The following is a 21,321-nucleotide window of genomic DNA, read 5'->3' as shown; positions in this document are numbered from 1 at the left end:
CAATTTAAGCCATTACACTGAAGTGCCTTGGGGTTACTACAGTGATAGTGGCTGCATTTTGGTATTGTGCATCACAAGGTTAAGGAAATTGTTTTGACAATTGTGGTGCCAATAAAAAAAAAGCTTTTGTAAATGTCACTTATTCAACAAACTCATTTGGATACAAGTTAATAAATCTAGAGTAAGGTATAACAATTTAAAAAGTTATAAAATGTTCATGTAAAAGTAAAGCAAACACAAAAATATACATACGGTGTAGAGTTGAGAAAATAGGGGATGTGCATGATAAATATATTTTAGCTCACAAATATTGCAAAGTAATCTAGCAATGGAAAAAACATGTCTTGGGGCATTTTCCTTTTCAATAAAAAAGGAAAATATCTGACAAATGCGGTCTGTATTTGTATTCTTTTGAAGGCTCATATCCCTCATCATAGTGTTATTGCAGAAACTTGGATGAAGAGCTATTATGACGGAAAGATCTAGTTGTGTTTTGAATTGTCTGCCATGTTTGAACCACATTGCCCATAAATGTCCAAAAAGAAAAGAAAAAAACCCATTCCCTTTGGTTATCCAAGTGTGTTCTCCACTCTGTACTTAAAGTAAACAAAAAGATATAAATATACATTTTTATAACTCCATAATCCAACCAAACCCTTTAGTTATTAAAATAAAATACTGATTCCCATGACGGACGAGCAAAAAATTTAAGTCATCCTTATGACAGCATATATACCTTGCTTACAAAATATCATGGGTTTCTGAAGTTCAACTTAGAATAGGAATCAAATGCGTCACCACAAAGTAACGACATTAAGTGTATGGTTTAAAAATTTAGGAAATTGCATCCCGTCTTGCTGGCCTTGAAGAATACTCAGAGAAATCTGAATACAGCAGGTATCTCAGCAGACAGCAGTCATGCAAAAGACATTTAAATACACATACAATCAACAGTTTAACAAAGAAAACAAACTTTCATTAGTATTTAAGAAAGCCATGCTAATTTATACAAATATCTAAAACATACCTGAAAACCCTTGTAAGGCAAAGCATTTTGCTCTTTAATATTGAAAAGTCTTTTCATTTATGGCTTTATTGATTTTTTTTTACGCATACACATTTGACTTTTGTCAAATTTATAATGAAGAACTTGTAAAATGTATCTGTAAACGCTCTGTAACTGTAATGCCATATTGCACTTCCAAATCAGACATGTACGCAGTCAATGTGAAAGCCAGACGAGGAGATGTCTGGCCCTTGGTGTCAGATGAGAGCAGGCTCACATGGGTTTGTAGCATGAATCTGGCTGCCACATGCGCAGGTCCACCAAGATCTGGTTGAGCTTCTGCATCCACAGATTCCTCTCATCCTTAGTGTCAGCACTCAGCCAGTTCCTGCATATTACAAAGTCATGTTTTGATTTAGGACTTGATCTTCATCAAAGCAGATGAATTCACATTTGTTAATTGGGTCTTACTTTGTAACACACAGTGTGTCCTTACACTGGCTGACCAGGGTCTCTCTGTCATCTTCCCTCTGAGGTCTCACAGTGATGAGCTCAAAGGTATTGGGCCGGGCACAGAACTCTCTGTTTGCTGGCTCCACTTTACGACTGGTACAGTTGGTGAGGTTAATACGACCAATTGGATTCTGCAAGAGGAAGAACATGTTCATTTTAATGCTATGTAAAAGAGCATCTAAAAAACCAAAACCATTATAGTAGGCCTACCTTCCGTTTTTCATCATCAGGGTAGGTCCAATAAGAGATGCAGTATCCTGAAAGGACACACCACCTCCTGTGCCAGGCTCCAAATCCACTGACATCCTCAAACATAGTCTGAAAATAAAAGACAACCTCACTAACAATCACACAAAGCCATCTCAGTATAAACAAGAATTGTTTTGCTATCCAAGATTAGGTAATCCATCTCACTTAAGCGCCAGTTTTTCCATAGCAAAATAGGATTAGATCCCCCTGATCCAGATACACACCTTTTCAGATTACCATATCTGGATTACTAGTGCTCCAAATGGAGTTATATTTCACAATGTAAGCTGCTAGCCTACTATAGTAGAAGACTCAATGTGGGGTCATTTTAAGTGTTTTATTTGAGGAGAAAGAAAACAAACACAAACATCCCGTTCCATTTTCAATTAAATGGATTCAATTAGATAAAACCAATATATTTTAATGCTTTTGTGTTCCACCAAGAAACTGCATTCACTCTCAAAACTTTTGAGTTCTTTGCGAATTAATGCAAAGTCTCCCAGCGGAACGCAAAACATTTACAAGAGAACACAAAAGCATTAAAATTAATTTTCCTTCCATCTCCTAACTTCTTCCCCCCTCACCATGTCCCTTTAGGGTTTCCGTAGCCCCTCATGTGACCCACAACAAAACAAACATAATACATTCAATAAGGGATGCTTTTGACTAAGTTGATTGTGCCAATGTAGTTTATATATAATGATAAAACAAAAAAAATAAAAAATAAAAAAACTTAATTACATATTATATTTGTTTGATATTGACAGCTGTTTGGGGGATTATTTTATGGCACCAAAATCTATTTTTTCACTTTACTGTACTGAAAGGCTGAATAGGTAGCCTAATAATGTGTACTTCTAATTTATTACTTTTACAGTTAAACTAAATCAAGAAAAAAAAAATATTTATAAATGCACATTTTTGACCAGTTTTAAGTTGTTACACTTTCTGCTGGGATCAGGATAATCCTGATTTTCTGGATCAAAGGTATCTTAATCTTACAAAAACGTTTTGAACACAAACTGATGGATTTGATTTTTTGATCTAATCTGATTTCAAAATTATTATTTTCTTTTCAACGCATTTTCAAGATTTGATCCAACCCAATAGCCAATTACTTTTGGACAACTGGGTCCTGGTTATCTACTGATCTAGTTTATCCAGCAATGACTGGATATTTAAATCAAAATGGAAGGATTAGAACTGTTTTATCATTCTTTAGACTTTCAGAATAAAGACTCACCAGGAAGCCCCTTTCCTCTATCCGTGAGCCAACCTCACAATGCATTTTCAGGTAAACGTGACCCTCCAAAGGACAAAGGAAAGGTACCTGTAGTGAGATAGGACACAGTGGGTGTCAGTGGACAGGACACTAAGAACTGGAGCACATAAGCATATCCAACAGAAGCATCATTCAAAGCAAGAGAGAAAGATACATTTTCCTGAAGGAATAAAGAAAACAGAACTAGCACCCACAAATACAAAGACATTGATGTGCACATAGGTTTATAAATAAGCAGCTTAAAGGCGTGACAATGAGTATTACCAAAAAGAAACCAAGCCTTGTTAGCTAAATTCTCAGACACATAACAACCCGTGTTACTAAACACAGAGCAAATATAGCAACCTTGTTGTGAAACATGTCACTGAGCAGCTCTCTTTCACTCCTTTCATATTTGATCTAAAAGAGAGAAATGACTGCATGTGAAAGAGTCTGGCAAATGCAAAAGGCAGCACTGTGCAAGAAAAACAAGAGTAGTGTTAACTGTATTAGTTAGAGTAGTTTTGTGCTTAAACCTCTCCCGCTCTGCTATGGGGTTAGATTTCAATCACAATTCTGCGCGCGCAATATCACATTTTGAGCGCGCAAAAGGGCCTTTCGCACGCACGTGAACTGAGTTTTGCGGAGAAATGTTCGTCTCGCAGATAAGAAAATATTTCGAGCGAACGAAAATCAATTTTGCATTTAAAATAAGTATTTAGATGTGCGCAGACGTTCTCTTTCACATGTGCAAAGTTTCACTTTCTTGCTCCTCTCATACCAGCCATAAGCGTCTCGAACATAGACTGTAAAAAATGCTCTCGAAGCGCAGACGGCTCGCGTGCTCAACACAACCCAGCGTTACAATATGTCATAACTCCAGCCAATCAGAGATGAGGCTGCTAAATTCTGATTGGCTGGCTTGAAAACCAACCACAAGACTCCCTGCAGCTGTGGACTAGGAAAAATACATGATGGAAGATATTTATGTTTAATTTGTTTAATGGCTTGAACACTTCTATTTAAGTTCAATTGTCTACCACTCGACGGCCACAGTTTATTTTTTAGCTTATTTTAAGCTCATTTTCTTTAGCTTATTTTTAATCAAAATCAAATCGTACTATTACTGTGTATAATACATAATGGCATGTCCCAGTGTTTGCTACACCTCAAGAGGTAGTTCTAACTTCTTTCTGAACTGCAAGTTATGTCATTAACATTAGTGAAATATGAATGTGACCGAGTTGTTACACATTTTCAGAAATGAAGATGGACAGACTTTTCCCCTTTTAATGAAATAAGTGTGTAAAAACGGTACATCACTCACATCAGAATAAAATAAAAAAAGCCATCAAATAAACGTAGAAATGCAATGTAATAACGTTAAAATAATAATCAATCTACTTCATATCCTTGGAATTACACAAAAACATTTACAGCAGATGTCATATAAAACAACTATCATACTAAAAAAAAATACTGTATTTTCTTATATACAATTTTTAGATGGATAGTGTGCACATTGGCATGCAGGCTTGTTCCCCTCACTGCAAAAAAAAAAAAAAAAATCTAATTATGCGAGTAATTATATAGAAGTCTTGTGGGTCACACACCCACAATTTTCACTTACAGTTATATTTGCATATATGTTTGCATTTTTACCCACATGTCTTTCTTTTTTCTTTTTTTGCAGTGAAGGGAACAAGCCTGCATCCCAATGTGCACACTATCCATCCTAAAATAGTATATAAGACAATACAGTATATTTTTTTAGTAAGATAGTTCTTTTTCCAGAACATCTCTGCTGTTAATGTTTTTGTTTACTTTAACTTAAATTGAAGTGTTCAACTTCAATCCATTAAAATTAAACATAAATATCTTCCATCATGTATTTTTCCTAGTCCACAGCTGCAGGGAGTCTTGTGATTGGTTTTCAAGCCAGCCAATCAGAATTTAGCAGCCTCATCTCTGATTGGCTGGAGTTATGGCATATTGTAACGCTGGGTTGTGTTGAGCACGCGAGCCGTCTGCGCTTCGAGAGCGCTTATGCCTGGTATGAGAGGAGCAAGAAAGTGAAACTTTGCACATGCGAAAGAGAACGTCTGCGCACATCCAAAAACTTATTTTAAATGCAAAATTGATTTTTCGTTCGCTCGAAATATTTTCTTATCTGCGAGACGAACATTTCTCCTCAAAACTCAGTTCACGCGCGTGCGAAATGCCCTTTTGCGCGCTCAAAATGTGATCTTGCGCGCGCAGAATTGTGATTGAAATCTAACCCCATACTCTGCATGCCAGCAAGCATTACATCTAGTGTGCTTCGCCAGGTGGTGGTGTTAGTAATTTCATTTGTGCAAGAGTTGATATAAAAAAAGGACGCAAAGGGAGGAAAGTACCTTCTCCAACGGAAATTTGTTTTTCCCAATGGAGGCTAGAGTTAGCTTGTGTGATCCAACGAGTACAAAGCCACTGGTGCGCACTGCATTTGGACCACCAGGGCTAGCCATAACTGAAAATAAATACACAAAATAAATAATTTAATAACAACCGTTAAAAAGTTAGATGAATTGAACTACATTTAAATGGCAATTAATACTCACCAGGTGTTTGGAGGTTGCTCTTCTATAATAAATAAATGAAGGCAAACAGTTTCAGAAAAAAAAAGTATAATTTAAAACAAAATGTTATGGCACTGCAATATTACATGCTGAACAAAGAAAACACCATGCACATGGTGAAATGATTGTTTACAGATAAATGAGGAACTGCAGGTTTATACAAACAGTTATGGTTTCATTGTTCGTTTATATTGTTTTTATTTGGCCATGGGAGAAGGATTTTATAAAGAAAACTTTGAAAGACTTGGTGCAGTCTAGGTTTCAGAGATTAAATCCCTTAATGAACCTTAAATCAAGATGAAAGACTGGATTTTTTCCCAGAGAAAGAATGGATTTGGCCTTGAAAACAGATTTTTGATAGTTTTGCAACAGTCTACCGTTTTTGCTGATTATTGACCAATTCATTTAAAACATGGTTTTCATTTTTTTTTAGCATCATGTTTGAGTTTCTTTGTTAATACTCATGGCATTTACTTTACACTTCCATTTAAAAGGTCAGGGTTGGTTTGATTTTGTAATGTTTTTGAAATAAGTCTCTTGTGCTGACAAAGACTGCATTTATTTGATTAAAGAAAGTAAAAAAGTAATATTGTGAAAATTATAATAATTTAAAATAACTTTTCTGTTTGAATACATTTCAAAATGCAATTTATTCTGTGACGACAAAGCTGAGTTTTCATTCAGCCATTACCTGGAGTTTTTATCAGTTTTACTAGTCATACTACCCCAAACCTTTGACAGGTAGTATGTCTTGAAATTTAAGTGAATTGGCTACTTACAGAGATGGCGAGGAACCTTTTTGGTGTGATAGCCTGGGAAGAGAAGTTTATTTCAATGTAAAATACAGTGAACAATATTTATTAGAGCTAATTATACACAAACATTTCTATAAAGTACTATTGAAACCGAGACAAAAGGCCTTTTTACGAATACGTTAACGAATGAATAAAAATACCCTTCACCGTGCACTGTTTAGACTGACTAGACTAGACATTAAAAACGCAAATCAACTGCCTGCACACCAGCAAGTGATGATTTTGAAAAAGCATACCAACAAGCATGCTTCCATGTCATGGAAATGCCTCAGGAGAATCTGGACACGCTGATCACTGCTCTTTAGAGTAGCGATCATTAAAACTTAGTAAGTTGTTAAAGTTTTACAAACTACACTTCCATGTATACTGAGCCACTGTAATACAGTACAACTAAGATCTACCTTTGACTTGGGCTTTTTCCTCTTGTCAGAGTTCAGCTCCCGTTTCTGAACCTAAGAGAAAAACAAACATTTACTAAATCTTTCTGATAAAGGAAGATAATTTGTATTCAAACATGCATTTCACTTGAAAATACATGAAAAAGCTGTACTTACAAAACAGTAGACCTCAATATCAATCTCAAAGTCATTAGAGACATCAGACCTGCACATTGCAGAAAGTAACATGAAAAACACTACACTGAGATGACAGGGATGTCAAGAGTGGTTTGATAGGAAATTACACTTACAAAGTGAATTTGGTTGTGAAGGTCAAAGCATCACCACTTAGACCAGTGCGTGTGCTTGCAAGAGGAGTTGCCACTGTGTTCTCGGCTCCAGCACGGATCATCACAAAGAAGTAATGGTTTCCACAATCTTGCATCAAAAAGATGACATGAGTGAGTGTCTGATTAGGCATGAAGACGCAAAACAAAAAGTAGCTATACATAAATACAGAAACTTTCCTACCAGGCTTGTTGGCGGAAGAGCAGATAAAGTCGGCCTTTAGAGGGAGTCGCAGCTCCAGCAGTGAGATGGACCCTTTAGAAGCAGGTATACCCATATCCTGGGCACTGCTTGTGCTTTTCTTCTGGGCCATTGGACCCTCTGCTTTTAGTCTGTCCATCTCAGCCTTGAGGGCAGCCCTCCTTTCAGCTGAGGCAAAACAAAAGAAGTGATTACTACAAGTCTAAGAAATAATTCTGATATTCACCCGTGGAGTGCAATAAGGAAAGTATCACTTACTGGCAATAAGCAGCAATCTTTCAGCCTCAGCCTCCACCTGGGATCCTTTCCCATGTTCTTCATCTGTGCAGCAGTTAAGAGCCTGACTCGCCTGATGGATCACAGTCTGCTGCAGGTTCATCTCATTGGTCAACATCTGAGAACACAACATGGCATCATAAATTCCCCTCAGATCTACGTCAAACTACCAGGTTCCAGCACATATAATATATACACAATTCTCTTCTCTAGCTTGTTTTCTAATAAAGCAATCATTGTATATACTACAAATATTGCTGGCTCTTTGACAATTCGCTTATGTTCCTCTACTTGATTTCGGTAAAAGCATCTGCTAAATTCAGTATTGTAAATATATGGCATGCGCAACATAACACATTGTTTAAATAAAATGCATGTTTTAGTTTTTAATTGATGGGGACAAAAAAAAAAAACTTTACTGAACGGACCTTCATTTTCTGCTTGATGTTGATGTGACTGGGACTCCCATTCATCTCTATCCTCTGAGAAACATCCTCTTTCCTCACGATCACCTGTTTAACATGAGGCCTCTCAGACTCGGTCTTGACCCTTGTGGATCTGTAGGCATCAATGCTGAAATCAAACAATCACTCATTAAGCAACTGGTTATACAACTAATACTGAACAAATCAGTTTGAATGTTGCTTGAAGAGAGACGAGCAGATGCGTACCTGTAGAGAAGGTTCTGGTTTTGCTGCTCATCTATGACATCGATGCTGTCAGATGATCCAGCTCGTAGCATGCGTGTCCTTTGGAACTTACTGGGTCTGGATACATTCTCAGGGGTGGAACTCTTTTCAATGAATGAGCTGGCAGGAGTCGATGTCTGGACCAAAATAAAAGTTAAATTGAGGAATGTAACTAGTTATCAGATTATTTGGTGTTATCACTGTTTAACTTAAAACTTAACATCCTCAGGGCTCACCATAGGCTTTCTTTCTGGACTCTTAACCACAGCTGCTACGGTCTCTGCAAGCGGGGCAAGGAGTGACATGGAGGAGATATTCAGAGCATCTTCATCCTCTTCATCACTTTGGTCCTCACTTTCCTCCAGTATTCCATCAAACAGCTCATTTATCACCTCAGAGTTAACAGAGCCATCCACGTTCATCTCAATCTCATGTATTTCCTCTTCATCTGTAATGATGACACAACAAGAACAGCCATTATCAAAAACATGTCATTGGAATTAGCAATATACAATTTTCACAATATATTTATTCACCATGATTTCAGGGGTAATAGAATTAAGAATTCTTTTGAGAATATCAAAATGAAAGTATGAGAAATATACTCTAAATTAGAATTCATTCACAATATATATATATATATATATATATATATATAAACAATACTTCATGAAAATATGATATCATGATTATTTTTAACTTCATATTAAGTGCATTTAACTTCTTGCATTACACATCTACTTGGCAATAGCTGTTTGGTTGAAATACTTTATCTGACTGATGCATACATATGGAGATATGTATACTGAATATCTTCAAAGTGCTGAACAAGAACATCACTTTATCACCCAGCCATACATGCGTTTTAGTAACAATATGTATAAATAATAATATTATAATAAAGTAAAAAAGCAAACAATTATTTAATTAGCCTGGTTTTTTGTCTCAGTGATGAAAACAAAAGTTAACGGTTAAAGCAAATAATGTCTCAATACGAAGAAAACACAGCATAACCTACACTACATATATACATACCTTTCACATCCTCTTGCTCTTTCGCTTTAGGCATCTCTACTAGGAGTTCAACTTTCTTCTTAGGGCTTGGAAGAGCACACTCTATGTCTAAAAGAGGACAGAATGTTTAACTACTCATATTTCAATAAACATGAGGACCACTATAGTGTTACAGCAAACAAAACAACCAGATGAACAGTGGCCTGATGCTTTAGAAGAATAAAGCATTAAATTGTATTATGGCTTATATAATAAAATACCTTTTCCACTAGATTTAGAAGGGCTGTTGAATACTTCAGGCACTGGTGAAGAAGGCTCATCATCACGCAGTGGCACAGAAGTCTGACTCTGTACAGGCAGTTCAATTGCCTGAGGATAAGAAATGGTAACATTAAGTTCTTCTATCCATTGCTTAAAATAAAGTACTGGGTTTATAAAGTACAGAAACTCAGTGGTTTCTGGAAAAATTAATAGTTCAAATCAAAGTGATAATTTAAATCTCTGCTAAAAGCCTGTTGTATTAAATAAACGCTAATATTAAAAGAGCAATATTGATTTGGTTTTATGCCATGTCAGCTTTATGAATATTTTATAGCAAGAACAGGGTAAAATTACCAAGTAAAAATAAACAGATAAATAAATTAATAAACATTAAATAGAGACAGAGTAAAAACATTTTTTACTAGCTAAAACTGATAATTTTTTTTACAATATGTAATACAACAATATGGACTAATCTCTGATTGTGTGATGCTGTCCTATCTTCAAGCAGCAGCGGCAGCAAACATGAAAGCAAACCTCATTTTTAGGGTCATTCTTGACCTCATTGAGATCCTCTTTACTCCTCAACATGTTGCCTTTTTGAAATCGATTACGAATTTGTGCCAGTTCTGCCTCTCGTTCCTATTAATACAAATAAATAAATTAATAAATATAGTGTTAATGTTTCATATGCAAATCAACAAACATTCACTTAAAATAGTTCAAACTGACCATTTTCTGCTTCTGAGCGAGGACAGCCGTGGTGGAGGTGGACTGGGCGCCCCCCAGCCTCTCCTGGAGCAGCCTGGACTTAGAGGTGGCAGAGGGAGTAGCCATCGGTGTGTGGCCTTGACTTCCTAATGTGGAGGGAGAGTTCTGGTTACGCTCCTGGCACCTTTCTCCAAAACGCTCCAAAAATGACTTGACGCCACCTAAAGGTCAACATAAGCAAACATAAGTCTACAGTCGTGCACTTTAGTTTAAACAACAACAATAACGAGCAGAACAGAAACTCCACTGACCAGGAGTTCCAGCTGGGCCTTTGTGCTGTAAGGGTGTTGTGTCCTTGGTAAACCTCTCACGACCCTGAGGTACCACAGAAACATCAGCAGTAGAAGAGGGTTTAGGTGTCAAAATTGGTTTTGCAGGGCTTGAATTAAGTGTTGCTCCAGAATTCAACTTAGATGGGCCCTGGTTCTTCAGGGGGCTCTGAGAGACGTAACCTCTATGGGGACTAGAGGGAGATGCGGTCAAAGATTTAAGTGGACTGGAGGGCTGGGTGGAGGAGTAAATCTTCAGTGGGCTGGAGACAGGAGAGGGAACTGCTTGAGCCAGTCTGGGCTGGGGCAACTCGGTCTTCTGAGGACTAGGGGGAACCAATCTGGCTGACTTGATTGGAGAATAAACTGTTGGCTATAAGAACAAAAATCTCCAATAAGCATTATACATTTTTACCCATGTAAAAACACCATAATATACTGAAATGCTTAAGATTATTTTTACCCCCTCACTAACAAACAACATTCAGACAATTGACAACCCAAAAAAAACCGTATGAAAAAAAAGAGCATAGGGTAGGATCTGTTGTTGACTTGACCCACCTGCTGGTCAACAGACTTGTGTGGAGCTGGCCGGGCAGACTGAAGTCGCTCACCGCTACCCGTCACTTTACTGACTGGTGGGCGCACACAGGCCGTACCAGGCTGTGCTTGTGCATTGTCCCGGCGAATGGGCGGATGTCCAAGGTCATCTTCCCACGTGCCGATTGTGGCGGCAAGGTTTGCAAGCCTACCCTTTCTTCCAACAGAGAACTCAGAGCTTGTTGGAGTAGCAGGGGGGAGATCCACTTTCTGAGATTTCAGAGGAGACATGACTACGCTCTCTGGGACTGTTTCTGAGGTCCCTGAAAGCACAATTTTATGTTTAATAAATAGTTAGATGCTTATTTATCATCCTGAGTCTCATTATTATACAATACGATCACATATTGTCTAGATTTTTGTCTCCTGAAGAACCTTATAAATGTGTACTTGCATTTTATCCTAATGTTAAAAATTAATGACATTACATTTAAATAATTTAAAAGAGTGGTCAACAGGTTTTACAGTACCAGTCTAATTTAATTACACAACACAATCTAGTTAAATGATTATTTAAACTTCCATCTATAAAATATTTAATTCCTTCAGAATATATATAAACAGGAAATTCTGACTTCTCTTAATGGCTAGTAGTCAACTGTTATAGGTTTTTTGATGGCCGATGGAGATATTTGAGAGAACATGGGTAGCCGATTAACAATATAAATTATCACCATTTACAGATATTAAACAAGCATAACTGCATTTTATGATTTAATGATATAAATATGTATTTTCTGAACGACGACAGTACATTAAAATAATATTATTAGAATTTGCCTTCTATTATTAAACAAAACTTTGACTATAGGCCATTGCTGATAACTAAAAATTGCAAATAATGGGCTTGGCGATAAATCAGCCAACCATTAATGGCACAGTTGGCTGATGTGATCCCTACATAGAGCCCAAATACAAAACAATCACTCTGAACCAATATACTGGGCTTTCACCTTTACCTCAATATAGTGAATGGTGTATAAATCTGTAACTAAGTTCTATGCATTCAGGTAGTCAGAGAGAGTTGCCTACCCTCCGAGTCCCAGTACTGCCTCTGTTCAGCCAGTCTCTGTAGACGAGATCTCATGTTGGTTGGTACATCTTTCTGAGTCTCTCTGGCTCCATCTAAAGCAGTGTGTTTCATTGCAGTATTTGTGCTTTTTGCTGGAGACTGTGGAGGGCACACCACCATCTTTTCAGTGTCTGGAAGAGGTTGAGTGGGCAGCACCTCTGGTTCTGGTGTACAACGAGCAGACCTATGCTCCACGGGCACAGAACGAACAGTGCTTGGTGCCAGGGGTGGCTTCTTGTCTGTCATGGGCTCAGAGGGTGTCGATTTTAGGGCCACCGGTTGCTTGTTTTCTTCTCCAGTAAGGAGAGTATTTTCATCTGAACAACGACGCTTTGAGGGGGACGGCTTGGAGGAGGGAAGTGCTGTCCCAAAAAGAAAAACATATTTTAAGAATTTTGAACGCAAGAAATGAAACATCTGATGTACATCTACGCATCTGTGCATCTTTAACACCTGATGAGCATGCAACAAAAAAAGTTGAACTGAAGTACAAAGCCGAACCTTTTTCAATGGTCGGCTCACTTATGACACCGTTTGTATCTGCAAGAGGATCCCTTGTCCTTTTTGCCATTGGACGGTTGGCCGCCGTTGGTCTGTCAGCCATCTTCCTCTGCAAATTCTCTCTACGAGCACGTGTGCGCTCTAACAGTTTCTGAGGGAGCAAAATGACAAGTATTCACTATATTACTATAACCCATTTGACAGTGCTTATATTTAAACAAACAGACATAGACCTCTTAAAACATAAAATGAAAGTGGGCATGCCATGAACAACTCAAGCGTTAAAGGCTAAAATAACATTCAAGTATCTTAAGTTTCAAATCCTATTTTCATGCACAGCCCCATTTATCTGCACTGCTCATCTTCTAAGTGTGAACAAACCAGCAGCTCATTCTAGCAGAACATCACACACACACATGATTAACAGCCCAGTTACTGAGCAAGACCAAACACATTCCTGGAGTGTGGCTGTTAGTTGGCCGTCTCCCAGGGAATGAGTGGAAATTTCAGTTAGTGAGGATTTCATGTCCATGGAATTTTGTCATGTGACCAGCAGATGAATCCTATTGGTCAAACCAGGCTTCCTGTATTCAACCAGCCGCAAGTTATGGCCACAGCCCTGACAGCTAATTTTTTTTCCTTATTCAAAAACATTGTATATTCGAATGCATGATATTTAACGTTAAGTGCAGACAGATATTAAATGTAAATATCATAAAGACTGAAAGCAGAGTCCTTGTTCAGAGCCTGCTTAGCATTTTGATACGAAAATGTTTAAAAAAACAATAGGTAACTTATCACATTTACAGTCAGTTAACATCGGCTTAGAAGAAAATATACAAAAACAAATTAGGCAAACCAACAAGACGTGTAACGTTAGGATGTTAAGTGATTTAAAGTCAGACATTATAAAAGTAAAATGCAGAGGCAAGTCTGACAAAAAAAGCATTTTTTTTACCAACAGTTTGTTTAAATTGTATTGCAAGCAAGTAACGCAAAGGTAATGTTTATTATATGCTAGATTATGACCAAGTAGACAAGCATTAACCTAGCTTTACACAAACGTTTCAACGTAAACAAAAGAGCCAAACAAGAAATTATAGGCCAATTAATACGTAATTTAATTAGTTAATAAAATAATAAGTAACGACAAAAGAGAGAACTTTATTGCTAAATAAAAGTAAATGCAGTTGATTTCAACTAGAGGCGAGCTATTTTATATCTACACCCTCCCTAATCATCTAACGATCAAATCAGCTGTCACAAAAGACACTCACCTCAGTGAATGGGTCCATCCTAATATATGCTACAACAAGCTTAAATTAAAACACAATCCTTTATGTTTTTCTTCTTTATTTGTCTGGTGAGGGAGTAAAAGTCTCTCCGCTTTCTCTACAAGACACGCGCTCCTCAGCTGTTTGAAAATTTTGAATTTAGCGCTTGCTCACTTCGGTGTTGCCAGAGCCATCTCAACGGTCGCGAACACGTCACTGAACGCGAGCTGAACCAATGAGAGTCCAGTCAGTTAACGCAGCCACGCCCACCTAAAAATAACGCCTAGCGAGTGACACCAGCCTAGACTCGACAAAACAGCAAGCTCCCATTTAAAATCATCGAACCTGCACCACAGCTGGATTAATTTAATACAAATTATGTTTTTTTTAGCTTGTTGACAATGTAATAGCGCTGTTTAGTGGCATGTAGGGCTATTTTAATTTACCATAAATTGTTACCTTTATGTTATATGTACCACTAGTTGGAGTAATGTACACTATATCATTGTCATAACAATGAAGGAAAACAGTTTATACATTTTTCAAGACATCTCATACAATATGTTGTATCATAAAAAACCATTAACCTTTTAAAAGCATATCCAAATTTATTAACGCAAGACAGCCTACACTATCGAATTTGCGAACCCTTTTCATCTTATGTTATAAAATTACATTTTAATGTTAAATTAAAATTAAAACATTTAAAAAATATATATTTTCTTTTTTTCCCCCAAGGGTAAATTCGCAGAGCTCAGTGCTTTCAGTTCAGTCTTGATTTACATCCAATTTATCAACATAAACTGACTTATGCAAGGTAGTAGATCTTATATCTTAAGATCCTAGAGTTAAATTATGTGGTCCATCTAATGTTACTCTCTGAATAGTATTATTCAAAATTAACAATAATACAAAATCAGTCGGCAGACAATAAATGCAATTCTAACTGGTCTAATCCCCAAACTCAACTGTCCAGATCCCAGCACACGAGCCGATCCAGCAGATGGCACTGCAGATAAAGACAAACCAGCCCAGACTTGTGCAATCTGGAAAATCTGACTTCCATCTTTGTACTAAAGTCATTTAAAGCGATAGTTCACCCAAGGTGAAAATTCAGTCACCATTTACTCACCCTTAAGTTGTTCCAAACCTGTATGAATTTCTTTCTTCTGCTGAACACAAAAGATGATATGATAAACACTAAATAACCTAACAGCTTCTGGTCCCATTGACTTCCATAGTATTTCCCCCCCCTCCATATTATGGAGGTCAACGTGGTCCCATTAACTGTTAGGTCTTTTGTGTTCAGCAGAAATAAGAAATTCATACAGGTTTGGAACAACTTGAGGGCGAGGAAAATTATGACAATTTTCATTTCATTTTTTGGTGAACAATCCCTTTAAGAAGCATATGCATTAGAAATGGACTTAAAATGATAAACAATTAGTCGCACATCTGACTCTTTATATTACAGACTCCAGTGGATTATGTCAGCAGGTGTAGAGATGGAAGTAAATAGGTCATTTCCCAACTTCCTGTGGATTTCTACCATGTGACTGACTTAAATATTTCAAGAGTTTAGTCATCTTCCATCTGCACTATCACTCATCACATTAGAAATGTCACATAGGGGAGCTGTTTCCTTTAAGTACACGAGTCACTGATCAGCCAGGAACTTTCTGGACAGAAATCCTGGTGTGGAAAAGCCTCATGGAGTCAAATGAGTCACATTTGGTTTGACTATTCAAAGTCCAACATTCTGGGTCATTTGCTGTTTGAATATAGCTATAGAGTAGAAATCACACGATTGTTATTTCTTTCAGTTGCAGGTGACAGCACGTCATTTTCACCCAATTACTTTTCACATTATCTTCCGCCATAATTTCGGATGTTATCTTGACGGTGGCTGTAAAAATCAGTCATCATGTAGTGACTCATCCACCAAGAAGAGTAAATAGCTAACATATTACAGGAAGGAACACACAATGAAAATAGGCCAGACTCAATTTCAATTCATTTATTTGTCTTAAAACCAAGATGAAGTGGGGGTGTTTTCAAAATGGGCACAATGATTAAAAATAAAATAAACTCAGAGCTGACCAGTCTCACGCCTCTCACTTCCTTCAGTGTCTGAGGGCTGAACAGTAGAGTGACAGATTAAGTGTACACATTATGTGTGCGTGTCACAACAAGGTCAACGGTAAAGCTTTTACTGACCAGCCAGCGAAGAGCAGCTATAGAAAGTGAGTACCTAAGACAAGCCAAGTGTCCTCCTGTATTTGAATTTGGATGTAGGACGGTCCTAAGGGTGAGGGCTTTTCTAAACTGGACAGAATATTGCACTCCCCATAGATTACAAAAACAAGAGAAAAAAACATGGCTCCATGAAAGAAAGAAGTGTCCTAACCCCACCCACACTCCTGACAAGACACAAATTATTGTGAATAAATACAGCTGACATTTAAAACCTAGGCTAACCCTAAATTAAAAGTGATTTCAAGGGGGTAATTGCTGCATTGGAAAGGAACTTCTTAATTTTGTTTTGTGAAAAAATATCATATGCCTACTTAAGTTGTTTCTGTAACAAAATTGGCTATTGTCTGTGGAAATGCTAAAAAAAAAAGAGAAAAAAAAAAAGAACATGCCCAACAATATAAGTCTTAATAAAAATCAACAATGACAGCATTTTACAATTGTAAATCTTGGTTCGAAGTACTCATTCGGAAATAACACAAAATAAAAAGTCATCCCATGATTGTAAATTTGGGAAATCAGGGGAACTTGTGTATATTCTTGCCCGTGACTGTTAACGCTGGTTAACCAACCAGGTTTACGGGCTGATCTGTGTGCTTTGACCCTTCGCATTGATACTGCTGGTGAATCCATAGATCAGCGTTCATTCATTACATCTCTGTGATCGATTAGCCATGATTTATTTGATTAAAAAAAAAATCACCACAATTATAACCCACAGCTTTTGCTCCCCCTCTACCCTGGTTGAAATTCCCACTGTTGTTTTGTATGACTGACAGAATGACACACTACTGGATACAGCAGTTGTGACCGTTGGCATCCTTGAACCGCAGACGCATCTTGGGTCTGTATTTTTCAAGGTAAAGAAGCTGTTTGGAGTTGAAGGCTCCACGTCTCTTCCTAAAAAATAAATAAAAAAAATTAACATGAGAGTGCAGTTTAAAATCTACTAAAGGCTGGAATACACAACTTTTACCCAAATAATGTCCTCCTAGTTTCGCTAGATGCCAAAAGTCAGAGCAAGTCTGCAGATAGACGGTAAGAGTTGACAGATGCATGATGGGCATAGGCTCAGATTTTTAAACTTCAGACTTTGACACATGAATTACCAGATTGACTATTCTGGTAATAACACAAATGTGCTGTTCACGACAAGACTGATGATTGGAAAAAAAGGCATAGCTTTGAGCATAAGACTCGGCACAATGGTCAGATGTCAGTCTAGAGAGCATGTTCACAGAGAAAAACAATTTAAAGCAGCAGAGCTTTCTGTAAACAGATCCGACAGGGCTTTATGATTGGCCCAAAGCAAACTTCTTAGGTCAGCATGTCCTGCCCTCGTACGCATCATGCCGGTAATCATATTCTTTGTTCTCACATAGTATCATACCGGTAATTCACTGGTGATGTTCGAACTAACTGATTAACTGTAATTTTTTTTAAAGTTCCTGTTCACACATGGGGCCCTATTTTAACGATCTGAAACGCAAGTGGCAAAGCGCAAGTAACTTTGTGGGCGGATCCCGGCGCTGTTGCTATTTCCCCGGCGGGATAAATGCCTCTTGCGCCTGACGCAAATCTAAAAGGGGTTGGTCTGAAGTAGCTTCATTATTCATAGGTGTGGTTTGGGCGTAACGTGAAATAAACCAATCAGAGCGTCATCTCACATTCCCTTTAAGAGCAGGTGCGCATGTTGCATGGCGGATTGCTATTATAACGGCGGATTTACCAGGCGCGCGCCAGGAGCGGTTAACAGCCGAGGAGACAGACGTTCTCGTCAGGACCGTGAAAGACAGAGAAGTGACGTTGTATGGGGATGGGAGAAACCCACCCAAATCAGCGTCGGTTAAACAGGCGTGGGAGGAAAAAAAAAAAAAAAAAAAAACTTCCCTCATGTGTTAATATTTTTCCTTGTTATAATGTATGATTTGCAAAAATAAAAACTGCTGCATCTGTGTTGATGAGAGAATCAAAGTGTATGCGCGTTGTGCACCCGCTACATTATGGCCAAGCATGCGCGCTTAAAATAGCATTATGAACAACGCGCAACTGACTTTAGACCAGGTTTTTTCTGGTCAGTGGCGCAATTGTTTTATAGAACAGCAAAATAGCATGAGGGAAAGTTTGCGCCGGAACACGCCGCCTCTTTGCGCTGAACCGCCCCGGGGAGCGCAAGTGTATTTCTTAGTTAACCGACATGTGTCTGTGGAGGGAAAAGCCCATGATCTCTAAACGGTAATTAGCCTATAACTTACCAATAAACACTGAATGTGTGAAAGGGGCATTTGACTCCATCCAGTCAAAGGATATCAAACTTGTTTGGTCAGTTTTAAGAATATATTGTTTCCATCTGTCATGCGTCTCCTAGCAATAAGGAGCATGTTTCTGTGCAAGTTTGTGTTCGGAATGACTTCGGAAAGTCTGGTAGTGTCTGATCCTCCGTTGTTCAGTGTATGATGCTCAGTTTTTTCTGTAACCATTTACAAAGTGGTCAAATGTATGATGCCTAGTGTTTAAAAATGGGTTCAGATATTTAAAAAGTTGTGTAGTGTATCCAACCTTAAAGCAGAAGTTAGAATGTCAGAAGTAATGATCAAGGACAAATGATCCAAGGTACTTACTGTCTTATAAACTGGACCGCATCTTCATACTTCATTCCACTCTCAATTAGGGCTAAAGCCACCAGCACAGGTGCTCTAGGAAAACAAGACAAAACAGATTTCAATATAATGCAAGGTTTCACTCAACTTGAAAACCTGTAGCTTAAAAAAAAAAAAAAAAAAAAAAAAAAAAAAAAAAACCCTACTCAAAATAAACAGAGTAATTCCAAAATATCCATTTTCAGGTCATGATTTTTGCACCTGCATCAACAACAATCAAATCAGTGTACCGTCTTTGGGAGCTCAAATACAAAAGAGTGCTTGTGTTCACAGAGAAAACTGTACTCTGAGCTGCTTGTGTGCAAAAGAGGTAAAGAGCTGAGAAGGCAGTCTGTAGTCGAGTTCTCACAAAACAACAACAAAACAACACTTCAACGCTTGGAGAGCAGCATGACCACAGGCTCGTTTTAAATGGTGCTGCTGTTTACCCCTAAAAGAACTGGTGTAAACTGAGCTCAGGAACTGAATGCGAGAGAACTGAGTTCACAGTACTGCGCACGATGTAGGTTACACCATACTAACACCAGCAGGTCACAGACGCTTAACTTCTCAAGTTGAGACACTGGTTTTGTGTGTGTGTGTGTGTGTGTGTGTGTGTGTTTATACAAAAGGTGAGAGAGACTAAGTGCTAAATATGCGAAAGTTAGCAAGTGTTTGAAGAAAACACAATTGGGTCTCACATGTACTTATTACACAACCATGTATTTTTGACTAGACATGGTTTGCTTAAGCAACTAATCAACTCGGTCTTAACTTAAAGATGTCCAGTAAAATTAGGCAGGTTTCAAGTTTACCTGTGTGTGAATGTGCTTAAGATTCTTTACTGTTTGTATTTCTCACTGCTTGCAACAATCCAAATGGTGAAGTGCCATTAACAGACATACCACCTCTCCCAGAAGGTCCGGGAGTCTCCTGCATATTGATAGCGGCTCTCTGACGCCCGCAAATTATATTTAATATCCTGGAAATTGAGCAAGCAAGAGAGAAAGCCTGTTTCCACATGGTATCAAGACACATTTTTGGTGAACAGATCAGTGGTCAATCAAGACTCATTACAGTTACACCTGGTATTATCACGCATTTCAAATGAGTCTTCTGTGACCACTTGCGTTCGGGTTTTGTGGAATCTATTGTCGTTACACTCAACTACATCACTCTCGGCACACAAATACTATTGAATGAATGAACCACTTTAAGGCGGCTTATATAATATAATTTTTATATATATATATATATATATAATTGTTTAGGGGTGTTGTGCCATCTCCCGGAAATTAGTTTTTCCAGGGTGGGATGTCTGCATTAACCTTGTTTGTTATATTGCTAATTGTCACTTTTCTTTTCTAATTTAAAGAAACTCAACAGCAAATCTTTAGAAATAAAAATGCGCCATACACTATTTACACTACAGTTTGTGATCAGTTATTTTTTAAAGAATTCAATACTTTTAATCAGAAAGGATGCATTAAATTGATCAGAAGTAACAAAGAAAAAGATACCAAATAAATGCTTTTTTTTATTTATTTTTGCATATTCAATATTCCTGTTTTTTTTTATCAAATAAACGCAGTTTTTGTCTCTTTCGAGATTAGACATATGTCCTATCACTAGAGCTAATGAAAGAGGGCTTCTCTGAGTTACAAACATTTCAAGAAGCACATTTACAACTAAAAGACTGACCGGCCCAACCCTGCAACACAGTGAACGGCGACGCAGCATCCTGGCTCCTCTCGGAACTTAGTCTTCAGCAGGTTTAACCAATCATCTACGATCTGGGTGGGGGGCGGAGCTCCATCATCAAAGGGCCAGTCCTGCAGCCATGAAAAAAACAACAAAAAAACAGGAATAAACAAACAGCAGTTTAGATTTTGACTAAATGCTTTAATGTCTTGTATACATTTCAGAGCATTAGAGGGAGCATACAAGGTAAAACAGCTGATTAACTTGAGAAGTTTTACATGTGGCCTTGCAAAACTTGCTTGTGGAGCAAAGCATTGTGGAAGAGCAGAACGCTCTCATGAATTGTTTTAGACAGAAGGCCACAGAGATCTGGACTCCTCCCAGCCAAACCACACAACTAGAGCGAAAGCCCTGAGAGGAGAGAGCTATGGGGAGACAAAGGAGGAGAGGACGGACAGACCTGGGAGATTAAGATATAATGTGAAGCTGGCAAAATGAGATCAATAAGGAGAGCCGTCAGGAGGAGTGGAGAGGACAGAGGGGAGTTCGGGGCAAGATGTATCAGGTTCACCGAAATGACGCACAAGTCTAATGTCATCCTAAGGGAGTACGG

The 21,321-nt window shown here is 38.0% G+C and overlaps 2 protein-coding genes across 3 annotated transcripts in view; both read right to left on the bottom strand.

Moving 5' to 3' along the window:
* Positions 1-840: 840 nt before the first annotated feature.
* anln (anillin, actin binding protein) lies at positions 841-14,293 on the bottom strand. 2 transcript variants are annotated; one of them, XM_056257601.1, is made up of 25 exons: positions 14,119-14,293; positions 12,842-12,992; positions 12,301-12,702; positions 11,230-11,531; positions 10,651-11,041; positions 10,361-10,560; positions 10,166-10,270; positions 9,628-9,736; positions 9,389-9,475; positions 8,590-8,801; positions 8,336-8,490; positions 8,093-8,237; positions 7,647-7,782; positions 7,371-7,556; positions 7,151-7,277; positions 7,017-7,065; positions 6,864-6,914; positions 6,427-6,459; positions 5,630-5,651; positions 5,426-5,538; positions 3,396-3,449; positions 3,012-3,098; positions 1,730-1,837; positions 1,478-1,650; positions 841-1,394 (listed from the first exon to the last, which is right to left on the bottom strand). In XM_056257601.1, exons 1-25 carry the CDS (start codon positions 14,134-14,136, stop codon positions 1,280-1,282), a joined length of 3,531 nt encoding a protein of 1,176 aa, XP_056113576.1. In that variant the 5' UTR covers positions 14,137-14,293; the 3' UTR covers positions 841-1,279. The 2 variants fall into 2 exon arrangements, with proteins under 2 accessions (XP_056113576.1, XP_056113577.1); XM_056257602.1 differs by lacking the exon at positions 3,396-3,449 and having other exon boundaries at positions 842-1,394; positions 14,119-14,292.
* A 1,824-nt stretch (positions 14,294-16,117) lies between these two features.
* ptp4a2b (protein tyrosine phosphatase 4A2b) overlaps positions 16,118-21,321 on the bottom strand; it is a 31,179-nt gene continuing 25,975 nt past the window's right edge. The window contains exons 5-7 of the mRNA XM_056257600.1: positions 20,709-20,839; positions 18,990-19,064; positions 16,118-17,268 (exon numbers count right to left, since the gene is read on the bottom strand). Of these exons, the coding sequence (XP_056113575.1) occupies positions 17,157-17,268; positions 18,990-19,064; positions 20,709-20,839 (318 nt within the window). The 3' untranslated portion in view covers positions 16,118-17,156. The remainder of the gene's footprint in view (positions 17,269-18,989; positions 19,065-20,708; positions 20,840-21,321) is intronic.

This window comes from Rhinichthys klamathensis, unplaced genomic scaffold, assembly GCF_029890125.1.
Source record: "Rhinichthys klamathensis goyatoka isolate OS25496 unplaced genomic scaffold, OSU_Roscu_1.1 h1tg000140l_1, whole genome shotgun sequence".
Classification (NCBI taxonomy): domain Eukaryota; kingdom Metazoa; phylum Chordata; class Actinopteri; order Cypriniformes; family Leuciscidae; genus Rhinichthys; species Rhinichthys klamathensis.
Note: the sequence above shows the minus strand (reverse complement) of the source record. Positions and strands in the feature narration are given on the sequence as shown.